The following is a 15276-nucleotide window of genomic DNA, read 5'->3' as shown; positions in this document are numbered from 1 at the left end:
CACGTGATCCGCCAGCCTCATACATTGCAATGTCGTGCTGTGACGTGCACGAAAACCAAACTGACTTGCGTTGAGCAGGTCTCTTTCTTCAATATGTTTATGGAGGAATTTCAAAATTGCTTTTTCGAATAGTTTTCCTGTCGTGGACAGGAGGCTGATCGGACGTAAATTTTGAGGAAATTTCGGGTCTTTACCCGGTTTAGGTAAAGTTATTATTTTTGCTTCCTTCCAAGTATTTGGAAAGTGAGAGAGCCGAAAACAGTGATTGAATAAGTGAGTTAGGTGAACCAATGGTCTCCTTGGAAGGTGCCTGAGGCATTCATTTGGGATGCCGTCAATTCCACAGGCCTTTTTTAATTTCAGGGATTTTATTAATTTCTGAACGTCACATGGTCTGATCCTTAGAGGGGGGTTTTCATCCACGGCTTCCAGCAGAGCTTGAACTCTAGCCTCCACCCGCTGTTCATGGTTTTCGTCGCACAGGTCATGTGGCGTGAATTGAATTTCCAAACAGTCGGCAATTTCATTGGCTTTTTCAGAAGGATGAAATTTTAGGCCAGAAGAACCATGAATAGCAGTTGGTGCCCTTGGTCCGTCTCTCTTAAGGAGAGATTTCGCAATGGGCCATATACACTGAGGTGTGACTTCAGCGTTGCTTATTTTTGTTTCCCACCGTTCAAGTGCCTTTTTACGGGTCATTCGCCTGATTGATTTGGTGACCCAATTGACTGCCGTTTTACACGCTGGATCCCTGGTTTCTTGCCACAGTTTTCGTAGCCTCTGTTTATATTTTATCAAACGATCTAGACCAGGAAGATCGTTGTTTATGTCCGAAAGTGTAACTTTACTTGTCGACAGCCTATATGCCGAAGCAATAGAGGCTGCAAAGTCGCGTGCCGCTTTATCGGCTTCTACCCCCGAATTTATTTCTAGTTTAGGTGATATTAGTTCAGAAGCGAGGCTTTGAAACCGCTCCCAATCTGTAAATTTTTCAATGGGTTCCGAAAGGTTGCTAATTTTAACGTGATCCAGTATGTGAAATACTATTGGTAGGTGATCTGAATCCAAAATATCAGAGACGACGACCTCTGACATTCTGATATTTTTGTGAACCACAATGTCTAGCACGTCACCATTTCCCGCAGGGGAATAGTGAGTGGGGCACTGTGGAGCTGAGATTTCGAAATCGCCCATATCAAATAAATCCATAAGTTTCAAACCTGAGGGGTTTGAAACTCTACTATTCCAAAATGGGTTCTTAGCATTCAAATCACCTGCCAAAATAGACTTTCGTCTGAAGCTTAAGAGCTCAGTGATGTCAGCATCACTCCAGGCTTTGCCTGGAGATTTATAAACAGCTGCAAGCAGCACTTCGCTATTACCAATTGGTATGCAGACCCCTGTCGCTTCTACTGAAACAAGGGGTGGTAGGTCTACATGGTTGTGGGGAATGCCTTTTCTTACTGCAACGGCAGTTCCGCCATTTCTCCCGGACTGGCGGTCGATTCTATAAAAGTAGTAATTTGGAATAAAGAACCTCTCGTGAGGTTTCAGATGTGTCTCTGAAAACAGGGCCACATCTACGTGTAGGTCTTGCAGCTGTTTACTGAGCTCATAGCGCTGCCTCCCAATGCCATTCACATTAAATGCTATGACTTTGAGAGGCCTATGTACTCTAGTGGCCATTTTGTTTCATTAGGCTTAAAACAATTTTGGTAATGGCCATTATTTTTTCCTCTTCGGACACTGCACCACTGACCTCTGTCATAATCTGCTGTACTACAGTCACTACTCTCAACATATTGTCGAGAGATGGACTGTTTACATTAGAAGCCTGAACTGACTGACCTGTGTGTTGTTCCAGTACAGGAACCGGGACGGTCGGTTTCGTGGCTTTTTCACGCATTTCTGCAACGCTCGCTCTTCACATCAATTTTCACCATCACGCGCGCTAACCAATCAGATTGCTTCAAACGATCGCATTTATACTACGCTCGGCGCTAGCCCGCGTCTACACCATTACGCGCGCTAGCCAATCAATTCTTGCTCCTCACTTTCGAGTTTGGCTCCGCCCCACTGACCAGCGTATAAAAAAGGAGCGACTCCAAAGCCGAGTTATTCAGTTCATCATCAGCCTACGAGCTAGCAACATCAAGCAACTTCAGCCAGCAGGCTTCGTCGCCAGCGCTCGGTCTTCGGAGACATCGGCAGGCTGCGCCAGGCACGACTGCCTCGGCTCTCCAGCGCTCTCACACCCGACTCACTGGGGCACCGCGCCTGGACTCGCCGGTGGTCGTGTTATGGTCCGACCCACTGGCCTTCTGGCGTAGCCACTGCCTCATGGCTCCTACGACCGCGCTCAACGACTAGCCTTTCACCACCAGCAGCAACCTCCGCCATTTGCCGCGCTGCGATCAAGCAACTTCCAACTCGCGCTGCCGCACGGCAACCAAGCAACCTCCAGCCACGGCCTCACTGCGGCCAGGCCACTCGCCTTTCACTAGCCTTTCTCCTTATCGGCGCGCGCCGCGCTACCTCACCGGTCAATCATCTCAGCAGCCACGGTCCTTTTCAGGGCCAACAAACTGTTCCGAAGAAGTGGGTTGTCATAGGAGTAGCGACAAGACTACACACACATTGACAAGAGAGCCCCACAGATTGATCATCATCAGCATTTATTCTGGAAGAGCTCAAAGTGTGCTTCTACTGCACATATGAGTTTTGTATATAGTCTTAGTATTTTGACAGAAGTACTGATAGTAGTGAGAGTCTACCAAATTCATTTATGCTGAGGGGCATACAAACTTGATCAAAATTAGCCCCCACATGCCTATGAAGATGGCCATTGGGAGGCTGGGATGAAGCTAGGATACTGGAAATTGAAAGTAACAGCAGGTATAAGAAATACAAGGAATCAGCTCATATGACATGCATAACCAAACTGATCAGCCAACCCAGCCTGGACCCTCCTTAGCAGTGAGGTTAGCAACTCGCAGTGAAGATCAGTATGATTTAACAGATTCCTCTTGGGTTTCTGTAAGGTTTTAGTCCTGAGTGTTCAGAATGGTTTCACAACATTTTCAAACTAATTCTGTGCATTGGTTTTCATGAATTTGGTTTGTTGGCTAGGTTTGATGTATAAAATTTTCACCTACCTTTCTGTCTTATTCAGGTTTGTGCATGATTTATCACAATTTTTATTGTACATTTTTCCTGATATCTCCCTTTAAGAAAGCCTGGTCTCAGGTATTTATATACATATAGTATCAGGAAAAATTGTGATAACTCATGCACAGACCTGAGTAAGATAGAAAGATAGGTGAAAAATTATGCAACAAACCAAGTCCATGGAAACCAATGCATGGTATTAATTGGGAAATGTTATGAAAACATTCTGTGCATACCACTAGCTCCATCTGTGGAGTAAAAAGGACTAAAACCTTATAGAAACCCACAAAGAATCTGTCAGATCATACAGATCTTCCATATGAGTTTCTAACCTCACTGCTAAGTGGGGTCCAGATGGGAGAAATGTCCAAACTGGGTTGGCTGATTTTATTGGTTAAACATGTCATATAGGCTGATTCCTTATATTTCCTATACCTATACCAGAGTATGGGTGCCTCAAGGTTCTGACCTGTCCCATATTTTGTACAGCATGTATATAAATGATACCCCCTGAACACCTGGTGTTTACCTAGCCCTCTTTGCCAGTGACACGTGTCTGTATGCAACAAATGGAAAGGAGATTTTGGCAGAAAACTCCAGCATGGTCTCAGCTCAGTGGAGACCTGGTGTGAGCACTGGAATATTAAAGTCAATGAAGTTAAGACTCAGGGGATTTAGTTTTCTCAAACTTCTGTGCATAAATAATTATATAACAAAATTATGCAGGCAACAAGCAGAAGTCATACAGAATCATGAAAATGCAAATGTTCGCAACACTGGACATGGCGAACCCCGATGCAGGAAATATAAGAGGCTTAAACTTGGCGGTGGTCAAGCAGATGACCAGTCAAGTGAGTAGACTGCTGTTATAGCAGGAGCTACTAATGATAGGGAATGACCTGCTCTACTGAGCCTGGACTGACAGATGCCTTGTATATGTTTATATACATTTAATAACAAGTAAAATGTAAATTAAGTTAACATTCAAGTTTCAGTTCGATTTGTTTAGTATCTTGGGGCTGTTGCAAATAACCACCTAACCTAATAGGGTGTAAAACAATCTTTTGAACAGTTGATGCTCTTCAGTGTTGCACTGAATTCAGCTATCCAGATTGTCGAACTTTGTATCTTATATGTACATATTGTCAGATTTCAGTGAAGTGTTTGTGCTATATTTCAGGCAACAATCCCAGGTATACTGTGTGGCCCCCTTACAGCAGAGCTGGTGACTACATCTCATGGTCGCTGGTTTCCTGTTTTTGTGCTGGCAGCTGGCGTGAACTTCACTGGCGCTGTCATCTACTACAGTCAGAGTTCAGCTGCTCAAGTGCTATGAATTCTATCGGTTTAAACCTCAGAACATACACTAGTCATCTCTTGGCAATAATGTTAAACTGAACCAAATATCTATTTTAGTGAAACTAAATCATTATAAAATATTTGCCATCCAGTGACTTACATAGTTCTCCCATCCCACAACACTGGAATTGGATACAAGCTCATACCTTTGCTATATATTCTGATCACATGACACAAAATATTATCTTTGTCATACTTACACCAAAATTGAATATTTAATAGCATTATGTTCTTGGTGAGTTATGTAAATGAACAGTGTTACTGCTCTGAATAATATCTGTGAATATATTAGTTGAATGATTTTTGTGGAAGGTTGTATATTAAGTGCAGTAGAACTTGCTGTGCAACAAATGATATTGAAGGACTAGTCTAATAAAACTCTTTTCCCTTCATAAATAATCTGAGCATATAAAGCCCTATTACCCACATCATTATTCCCTTTCCAAGATTAATTTATTCTGGTTCCATAAATTTATATGCAGATTATAACGAAAATATTTGACACTGTGCTTAATGAAGTTCCAAAGGATTGTTATACTTCAGAGTTATGTATCCATTACTTGGAAATAATTTGCTGACCATCTCAGTTTTTGCTATGTATAATACATTTTGCCATTCCAGGAACAGATGACAAAATATCATCTCAGGCTAAAAACTGAAGAATGGCAATGTATGTGGGAAAACACATTTTGCTCTTGACTAATACAAGACTACAAAATATAGCAAAAACAGAGAGAACGAAACAGTGGTATACCGTCTAAAAATTCTTTGATGGTGCGCCATCCTCAGATGGATTGTTGCATCATCATCAGACAGTTGCTAGATTCTATTTTCAACATGCAGTTGGAACCAAAGTCCATCCTACTGGAGATCATGTTGAATATGCAGAACTTTTTTTTACAAAAGGCTAATTAATTCTGTCCAGTGTGACTAATGGTTTTTTTCTTTTTAATCTCATCCTTTACATGTTTCTGTCCTATAGACCATCTTCAGAAGGATATCAATACAATTAGAAACCACTATTACAATATGGTTTAACCTTCAACATCCGAAGTGCCCCGATCGGGCCAGTCATGAGTATGGTCGTCATGGCCAAAGTACCCCGATTTGGCCAATCAGGCATTTAAACTCTGCTAGTGGAAGTGCGCGCGCACACCACTAGTACAAGCACATGCATAGTCCTAAATGTTTATTTCTAAATATAGTAATTACCAGACAGACTTGAGTAAACCCTAATAGAGGAATTAAAATGATACCTAATTTAACAACATCAAAAAAGTATATGTATGAGTTATGCCCAAACTCATCCATGAGCCAGTACTTTTATTGCAGATTCTGCATATTAATGTGTTAAAAATATATAGTAACATTTGATGTACATATCTTTTTTGTTATCTGCTTGATCTATACGAGTATATAAGCTGAAATGAAACTACAGTATTCAATTTCACTACGAACGCACAGAAAACAGATTGCACTCTGTATCTCAGCCATGATACAGCTGTCTGCTCACACCCATAGAAAGGGCAATAATCTTTTGCAGCTATAACGGGAGGTCTTAGCACTGAAGAATGGACCCCTCTAGCTATTTCTTGAATAGCCATTCCTTCATTCTTCTGTCCTTTAATCAAAAGATTAAAAAATCTGAAGAGTGTAAGAAAGATGTGAAACTTTCTAACAGAAGACCAAATGATTTTATTGCTTCCATCTGTTTTATGACACCAGGGACTAAAGTTAATTCCATCCATTTATCATAAAAATTGTGTTAGATACGGCATTTTAAACACAATGCTTGAAATTGTTTAAGCACCCTAACAGCAATGGACATTTAAACTCCGGCCAGCTCAAGCTTACCACCATTTCAAAAGCCCAGTGTTTAAAGGTTAAAAATATTAATATGTACAAATCTAATGTTTTTTAACACCTACAGTTAAACACCAACACGTTAAAATATATATTACAGTTAGTATATTTAAAATGTTAAAATTTTAAACCAAATCTGCTTGTGTCCCTTCTATTTCCTCTCCCCGAAGGAAGCAAAGCATCGACTGCCATGCAGTGGTGCCATCGTTTCAAGACAACTCTAAAGAAATCTATTCTCCAAATGACATCTGTTAGCTATCTTTATGTCATGATTTTGCCCTGCATTCTGGTGACAAGACAGCAACATTTATCTTTTGTATTGACAAGTACAAATACAGACATGCTGCTACTCATGTTTAAACATACTTACTTACTTACTTACTTACTTACTTATGGAGCTGAGCCCTTCTTGAGGAGAAGCCAAATCTGCAGCTACTGAAGACTTTCCCAGAATTCTGTGGAACCTGGAGGTTCATTAACGTGTTCACAAGAGTCCTCCACTGGTTCCTATTCTGAGCTGTTTAATGTGTGTATGTTTAAACATACACAAAATGAAATCTATCCCTATTCAGGCCATGGAGGCCTGTAGAGTTGTGAGATGTCAAGGCTCCCACATTTTCTATAGTCGGCTCACAGGTGGTGGTTGTGATACTGTATCACTGCATCAATGACTGTAAAGTAAAGTGCACTGAGTTTCATTAGGAACGTAAAACTGTGTCCACATAACTCCGGGTTTTTGTGGTGCATAGGTTCAGTACATACAAACTACTTTCATTGTTTATTTCAGTTCAGCTGCTATTACTGTTACTACTGATATCACCTCTACTGAACCATTACTATTTCAGCTTTCAATCCATTTTCTCATTTTATATTTCAGCTTCCAGCTAACCTTGGCAGGGAAGTCCCCACCCCAACTTTGGTCTCCCACTTACATTTAGTTTAAAATAAATACTTACCAGTGGTTTTTACTCTAGCTTTGTTACATTTGTGCAGCTGATTATATTCTTGCTTACTACATCCTCATTTATATCAAACTATTTGCTGCATACAAATTCTTATCTCCACTTTTTCATTTTGGGGCACTTTAGCAGTATGTGCTTTTCACACTCGTCCACCAAACACAAGTGGCACCTTCCTCTCTTAGATCCACTCCTGATCCCTGCCCCTGATCCAGAGCCCTGCTTTCAGCCATATTATTGTTCCCATTCTGTCCTCTTCTGCGAATGAATTCCTTTATCCCACTCTTATTTAATTTTGCAGTAAAATGTCAAGGAAATCTTTTTGCTTGTGTTTGAATGTATGTTCTGTCTTTCTATATCATTACACCTTTGTCTGATTATTTTACATATTGCATTAGCCTTTAAACGCTGGACTTCTGAAATGGTGGTTAGCTTGAGCTGGCTGGAATTTATTTAAATGCCCACTGCTGGTGCACATTTAAATGCCCATTGCTACTCTGCGTTTAAATGTCCATTCCTATTAGGGCGCTTAAACAATTTTAAGCATTGTGTTTAAAAATGCCGTATCTAACTCAATTTTTATGATAAATGGATGGAATTAACTTTGTTTATATCAGCAAAGAACATAGTGTTGTATATTATAACNAATTAATTTATAATGCAGAACAACTCTGTGAAGAACGGGAAACCACTTTTGCAGTACGCATCAAAATTAAAAGGGGGGGGGGAAATTGAAAATAGAATATAACTGTTTGAATAAAAATTTTCAAATGTTCCGTTATAAGATTTGAGGCTTTCACGGCGGTGACTATGAAGAAAGCAGTCTTCTGGGATTTGGCACCGTGTATATGTGGTGTTAACCGACGTTTCGGAGGAACGTCGGTTAACACCACATATACACGGTGCCAAATCCCAGAAGACTGCTTTCTTCATAGTCACCGCCGTGAAAGCCTCAAATCTTATAACGGAACATTTGAAAATTTTTATTCAAACAGTTATATTCTATTTTCAATTTCCCCCCCCCCTTTTAATTTTGATGCGTACTGCAAAAGTGGTTTCCCGTTCTTCACAGAGTTGTTCTGCATTATAAATTAATTTATGTTTGTAATGCATGACAAATCTGAGCAGTCCCTGGTGTCATAAAACAGATGGAAGCAATAAAATCATTTGGTCTTCTGCTAGTACTACTTACACTCTTTGGATTTTCAACTCTTTTGACTAAAGGACAGATGAATGAAAGAATGGCTATTCAAAAAAAGCTAGAGGGGTCCCTTCTTCAGTGCTAAGACCTTCAGTTATAGCTGCAAGAGATTATTGCCCTTTCTAGGGTTGTGAACAGACAGAGTGCGATCTGTTTTCTGTTCATTCATAGTGAAATCGATTACTGTAGTCTCATTTCAGCCTATATATATACATCAAGCAGATAACAACAAAAAAGGTATGTACATCGAATTTTACTATATATTGTTAACACATTAATCTGCAGAATCTGCAATAAAATTACTGGCTCGTGGAAGAGTTTGGGCATAACTCATACGTATATTTTTATTTGATGTTGTTTACTTAGGTATCATTTTAATTCCTCTATTATGGTTTTACTCAAGTCTGTCTGGTAATTACTACATTTAAAAATAAATATTTAGGACTGTGCATGCACTTCTACTAGCGTCGTGTGTGCGTGTTTCCATTAGTGGAGTTTAAATGTCCTACTGGCCAAAACGGGGTACTTTGGCCATGACGACCATACTCATCACTGGCCTGATTGGGGCACTTCGGCCATTAAAGGTTAATCTCTGTCTGGATTTGCCAAATTAATGTGAAACCTCTTATTTCCAATTCCTTCATTAATTCCTTGGCCAAGCCTTCTACCTTTAGGTTATTTATCTTCCATTCAAAACATTTTCATACTGTTTCCAGAAAGTCTGAGCATAATAGACATGACCAATATATTGCACTCATGCTCAGATATTTTCCCCTCCTACTATACCTCCTTAATTCCAGTTCAGTCATGTTGTTTGGTGCAAATCTCCACACTCCTGGTATTATTTTACAAAATCTACAGTGAAGTTTGTCAATTTCTTTCCATCCTCTATTGAAGCTCCACATCTCTGTGCCATACATTGTCTCAAATTCACTTAGCATTTCATATCATCATCATCATCAGTAATCTGTCAAGACGACAGGTCCACAGTCTCTTTCAAAACAATTCCTCCACTTAATGCGATCTAGAGCTTTCTCCTTCAAATGACAGTATCCTCTTCTGTCCCCAAGGTCATCCAGCATCTTCTTACGTCTTCTTCCTCGTCTTCTTGTCACTTCTATCCGCCCATCTATCTTTCCTTCGATAGCTTCTTTTAGAAGGCAGTTTCTGCGTAAAACATGACCAATCCAATTAGCCTTCCGTTTTCTTATTTCATGTAGGATATTCCTCTGCTCACTGACTCTAATTAACACTTCTTCATTTCTCACATAATCGGTCCAACTGATCTTCTCCATTCTTCTCCAACACCACATTTCGAAACTTTCCAGATGTTTCTGATCTACTGCCCTAAGTGTCCATGTTTCAGCCCCATACAGAGCTATGCTCCAAATGTAGCATTTCACTAGTTTCTTCCTCAAATTTAAGTCCAATTTGCTGGTAAAAAGATTCTTCTTCTTGCTAAATGCAGCTTTTGCCATGGCAATCCTGGATTTAATTTCACAAGTACACCTTCCATCATCTGTTAACAAGCTACCCAAATATTTAAAACATTTCACATTCTCCACTTGTTTTTGGTCTATCTTTATTGTGACTGGGGTTGGTTGTCTCGAAATTTTCATTACTTTTGTTTTCTCCACATTCATTTCCATGCCATAGCACCTTCCAATTTCAATTAGTCTATCAATCATGCCCTGTAGCACAGTTTCTTCCTTAGCCATTAACACAAGGTCATCTGCATATTTCACAGTTTGAATAATTTGCCCTCCTACTTTGAAGTCACCGAGCCCATCCAGAGCTTCCTTGGTAAGGCATTCGCTGTACAAGTTGAACAGAATTGGTGATAAACAGCATCCTTGTCGAACTCCTCTTCCAATCTGCACACTTCCTGTCTCCCCCCTGTCCAGTCGTACTCTAACTTTCTGATCCATGTACAATTTGCTAATCAATCTTCTTTCATGCCAATCGATACCTGTTTCTTTCAGGATCTGCATTAATTTGGTCCAGTTTACCCGGTCAAATGCCTTCTGCCAGTCTATGAAGCAAACACACAGTTCTTCATCTATCTCCAAAGTTCGTTCCGCTATAATTCTCATCATCCCAATTGCATCCCTGGTTCCTTTTCCTCTTCTAAATCCAAACTGATCTTCTCCAAGTACATCCTCTATTTTCCTTTCAATTCTTCTTTTAAGTATCTTTGCTATTATCTTTGCTGTATGTGCAATAAGACTTATTGTGCGATGGTCGCTGCATTTTGTAGCTTTTGTCTTTTTCTTTAAGGCAATCATTGTAACTTCTGTAAAGTCCTTGGGCCACTCTCCACTTTCATATATGGTGTTCATTAGTTTTGTCAGTGTTTTCAAACCACCTTCTCCCAGTAACTTGAGCACATCTCCAGGTACATCATCATCTCCTGTAGCCTTTCCCTTCCTCATTTCCTTGATAGCTTTTTCCACCTCACTTTGTAAAATATATGGTCCTTTCTCGTCTGTATCTACTTCTTCTTCCGGTTCAACTTCTAAGGTTTCTGGCCGATTAGGTCGATCATATAGTTCTGAAATATAATTTTCCCAAATTTTCAGCACTTGCCTCTGATCTACTATTCTATTCCCCTGGGAGTCTTCGATGCCAACATTTTGAATCCCATGATTCTCTTTCCATCCTAGTTCTTTTGTCTTCATGTACATCAAATCATAACGGCCTGTTCTTTGAAATTCCATAATCTCATTACATATCTTCTCAAGATATTCCTTTTTGGCCCTGTCCGTGGCTCTTTTCAATTCATTCCTCAGTCTCCTGTATTTCCTCCTGCCTTCTTCATTGTTGACATTCTTCCATTTCCTTCGCTCCTCCATTTTACTCATCATCTCCTGTGTAACCCATGGTTTTCTTGCTATCTTCTCAACTTTACCTACCAAATCACTGATAGTATCTAACATGCATTCTTTTATATCGTTCCACTGCGCTTCAGCATTTCCGCTTTCACCTTCAATTGCACCGAGTTTCTCTTCTAGAGTCTCTTGCACGCTTTGTCTTTGAGCATATAACTTCTCCAAATCCCATCTGGGTCTGCGCTTTCGAAATCCTATAATTTTCTTCAACCTGGTTCGGAACTTGGCAACCAGCAAGTTGTGGTCAGAGTCAATGTCTGCCCCAGGAAGCGTCTTCACATCCTTCACACTGTTTCTGAATCGATGTTTCACAAGGATGTAGTCCAGCTGATGCCTCTTCCAATCCCCAGGTGCCTTCCATGTGTAAATTCTTCTCTTTGGCTTCTTGAACCAAGTGTTGGTAACAATCAATCCATTTCGTTCACAAAAGTCAATAAGCATTTGACCTCTGTGATTCCGTCTTCCTAGTCCATGTGATCCAACAATATTCTGATATGGTTCATCTCCAACAATGCTGTTCCAGTCTCCCAATATGATGCTGTTTGTGTCTCCTCTTCCATCTTCCTGAAGAATTTCTTCAATTGTGTCATACACTTTTTCCACTTCATCATCTTCATACTCTGATGTTGGCATGTACACTTGTATAATCAGTATATCTACCGGTTCCGCCTTTAACTTCAGAGCAATAATTCTGTCATTACAAGCAATCTTCTTAACAACACTCCTCACTACACTTTTATGCACCACTATTGCCACACCTCTTTCAGCCCGTTCACCTCCGGAATAATACACTGTATAATCACCGCTTCTTATTTCACCTTGTCCTTTCCACCGCACTTCGCTGACACCTAGCACAGACACTTCATTCTTCTGCATTTCCGTTTTCAAATTCTCCAATTTTCCTGCTTGATTCAAGGTCCTGACATTCCATGTTCCAATCTTGTATCCATGCTGTTTCTTCTGATCTTCGCACTTTTTCTTGTTGTAACGCCTGCATGACATTTCCTCTAGAAACACTCCCCCCCGGAGATCCGATTGGGGGAGTAGTTTACCTCCGGATTGTTTTGCCTCCAGAGGAAACATCTCGCATATATGGTATCTCTGTTTTTGGAAAGAGACTATCCAGGAAAAGTGATAATGTGGTAGTTTTTCCATTTGCTTTCCACATCGCAGTACAGCAGCCGTTCAAACCACTCTGGTCACGCCTGCTGCTATACGAACTTGAACCATCTCGAGCATCATTTGCTCTGTGCTTCAAGTCGCTACTGATGACGCTGCTTCCGGCATCAGTTTTTGGTGTCTCTCTTCGTCTGATGCCTACCCTTTGACCTGTCCAGCAAGGGAGGCCCTGCCAGTAGCTACGCTACCGCTGGTATAGCTCTCAGGGTCCTTGGCATACTCAAACCCTCTCATCACGATAAGGTGGAGACACCAACGAGGGAGCATTTCATATACATTTTCTAAAATCATCATCCTTATATCAGGTGTTTTTGCTAGGCATTTACCTGTCCAAAACACTATCGTACTAAACATTCTAACAGCACTCGTCAACAAAACGAAATAAATGGCCAAATTCCTAAGAATAGCCCGATGGAATGCCAATGGACTTCCAAATCCTCACGAAGATATAAAAATATTTCTAAACATAAACTCAATCGACATCCTGCTAATCAGCGAAACCCACTTCACCAGCAGAAGCTAATTCAATGTCCCCAATTACAAGCTTTACTACACAAGCCACACTGACGACACAGCCCTCGGAGGCACTGCAATCCTAATCAAAGAAAAAATCGAACATCATGAACTACCAAAATATGAACAACATTTACGCAACAGAAGTCATCTGAGAAAACAGCACCAAATACTTCAACAGACTAGAAAATCACTCCAACCCACTTTTTCAACCTCATGAAAATCGAAGACTCAAAAGAAGTTGATCATCAGGTCTAACGAAGTGAGGAAAACATCACTGGATGTTAATCCCGCACACACCATGAAGAGTGTACAATAAATAATTATTAAATTGTACACCAACCAGCACATTGACTTGGAGATTGTATAAACTGATTGTCAATAAAAGGAGAGAATAACAAAATTTATCTGTGATTGCTAAAGTCTGATTTACTTTTGTTGTCAGTTAGTGGTCAGTTCCAACCACCACTATTTTCAGATGAATGGGGGCGAATGGGAGCACGCGCTAGCATAGTTGGTTGAGGGGCTATGCTACAAGCCGGAAAGTCGCGGCTTGAAGTCCCGATGAGGTCATTGGAATTTTTTCAGTTGACCTAATCCTTCTAGCCGCACTAGGCCCTGGGGTTTACTCAGCCTCTAACAGAAGAAATGAGTTCCAGGAATTAAATAATTTTCCTGGGGAGTAAAGCGCAGCCGGCGCTTAAGGCGCAAATCCTTACCGGCATCTTTGAGCCGATTGTCTAGTTAATGTGGGACCCTCAACGTCTCTCAACCATATGGGCCTTCACGGCCTGGTACAGGGATAGCTTTACTTTACTTTTTTTACTTTTACTACTAAACAATTTATTTCATCTTCCACTTCAGTTTTGAAACGTTGTTATGCCAAAGTCATCATGCAGAGTTTTCTGTCCACTGCTGCCACGACAAACATACGGTGACAATTTCGCGAACTTTATTTTTAGACCTCGTGTACACCACGGATACCATAAATTGGTGCATGCGTAATCGAAGAGCCCTACTGGAAGACTTCGAAGTGACCTATGACGCCAAGGAATCTCACAGCGAATATGAAGTTCTCAGTCATTTAATAATCCGTGGAATCAGGTTTGATGTCTGTGTTTTCATGGGTTCTAAAGCCGGGCGCACATCAAGGAAACTGGCAACCGAAACGCAACCGCGATGATCGAGAATTGTTATCAGTCCGAGTTGAATACATGTTACTCAATGGAGCAGCGCAAATTGAGGAAACGGCAATGAAACACGCGGGAAGATTGACAAACTCAACTTGCAGGAAACGGAGCACGTCACAGTTGTGTTGCCGCGTGGTTTCCTTGAATCAGATGTTTTGTAACGCGCTTAAGCGATTAATTTATTTCTTTGATGGCACGAAAGGTTGACGAAGCTGCTAATTTTATTTTTGTGCAGTTAACTGAACAAATAATAATAATTTAATATAAATATATGACAAACGCCACACAGACTATGCTAGGCGGCACAAAATAGATCTGGCTTGAGAAAAAATTTCTCATGGGACGAAGAAGTCTGGATCCACTTTAAGTTCTTTCGAAACAATATAAGCGCCGCAGTTTAAATTGTAATATTGTATTTAAGCATCCTGTTGCATTAATATATCATTTATTTCACACAGATTTCCGTCTTAAATAGAACTCATCATATAGTCACCCTTCTTCAACTTTACATGGCTCGGTTATATACATTTTCTGTCTTGTGAAAATTGTTGCTCTGTATGTAAAAATTTCTTATCGCCTGTGAACGCGATATTTTCTGATTAAAATAAATTGACATTAATTAAAACAACTAAATTAATATTATTGTTGAAAACTAGTATATTACTTATCTGTCATTCATAAAATAGAGCCTTTTTCGCCCCACTTCTTGTTTGTTACTTTGCTGTTCTTGTAGCCATCGAGGGTCATATTATTAAGTACTTCACTCGCTTTAACTGCTTCTGTGAGCCTTTCTGTGTTTTCTGAATCCATGATTTAAAAGAGTTACAATGAATGTATAAGGGGTGGGCCTTCTTGGCCCTTGCACCACGACCATAGTGATCATTGTGCCTAAGTTAGAATGAAAATGAACGTAGTCTCAAAACGTATCAAATGGCCACTGCATGCCTGTTCGCGCA

General features: G+C 40.3%; 1 protein-coding gene across 2 annotated transcripts in view; it reads left to right on the top strand.

Annotated features, from left to right (window-relative positions):
- The window catches only part of LOC111867351 (sodium-dependent phosphate transport protein 1, chloroplastic), a 53465-nt gene extending 48586 nt beyond the window's left edge, over window positions 1-4879 (top strand). For both annotated transcript variants that reach the window (XM_023857127.2, XM_023857129.2), the window contains exon 8: window positions 4349-4879. In XM_023857127.2, coding sequence (XP_023712895.1) covers window positions 4349-4504 — 156 coding nt within the window. In that variant the 3' untranslated portion in view covers window positions 4505-4879. The remainder of the gene's footprint in view (window positions 1-4348) is intronic.
- Window positions 4880-15276: the final 10397 nt, after the last annotated feature.

Source organism: Cryptotermes secundus, unplaced genomic scaffold, assembly GCF_002891405.2.
Source record: "Cryptotermes secundus unplaced genomic scaffold, Csec_1.0 scaffold65, whole genome shotgun sequence".
In the NCBI taxonomy this organism is placed as follows: domain Eukaryota; kingdom Metazoa; phylum Arthropoda; class Insecta; order Blattodea; family Kalotermitidae; genus Cryptotermes; species Cryptotermes secundus.
This window is presented reverse-complemented; position numbering and strand designations above follow the sequence as displayed.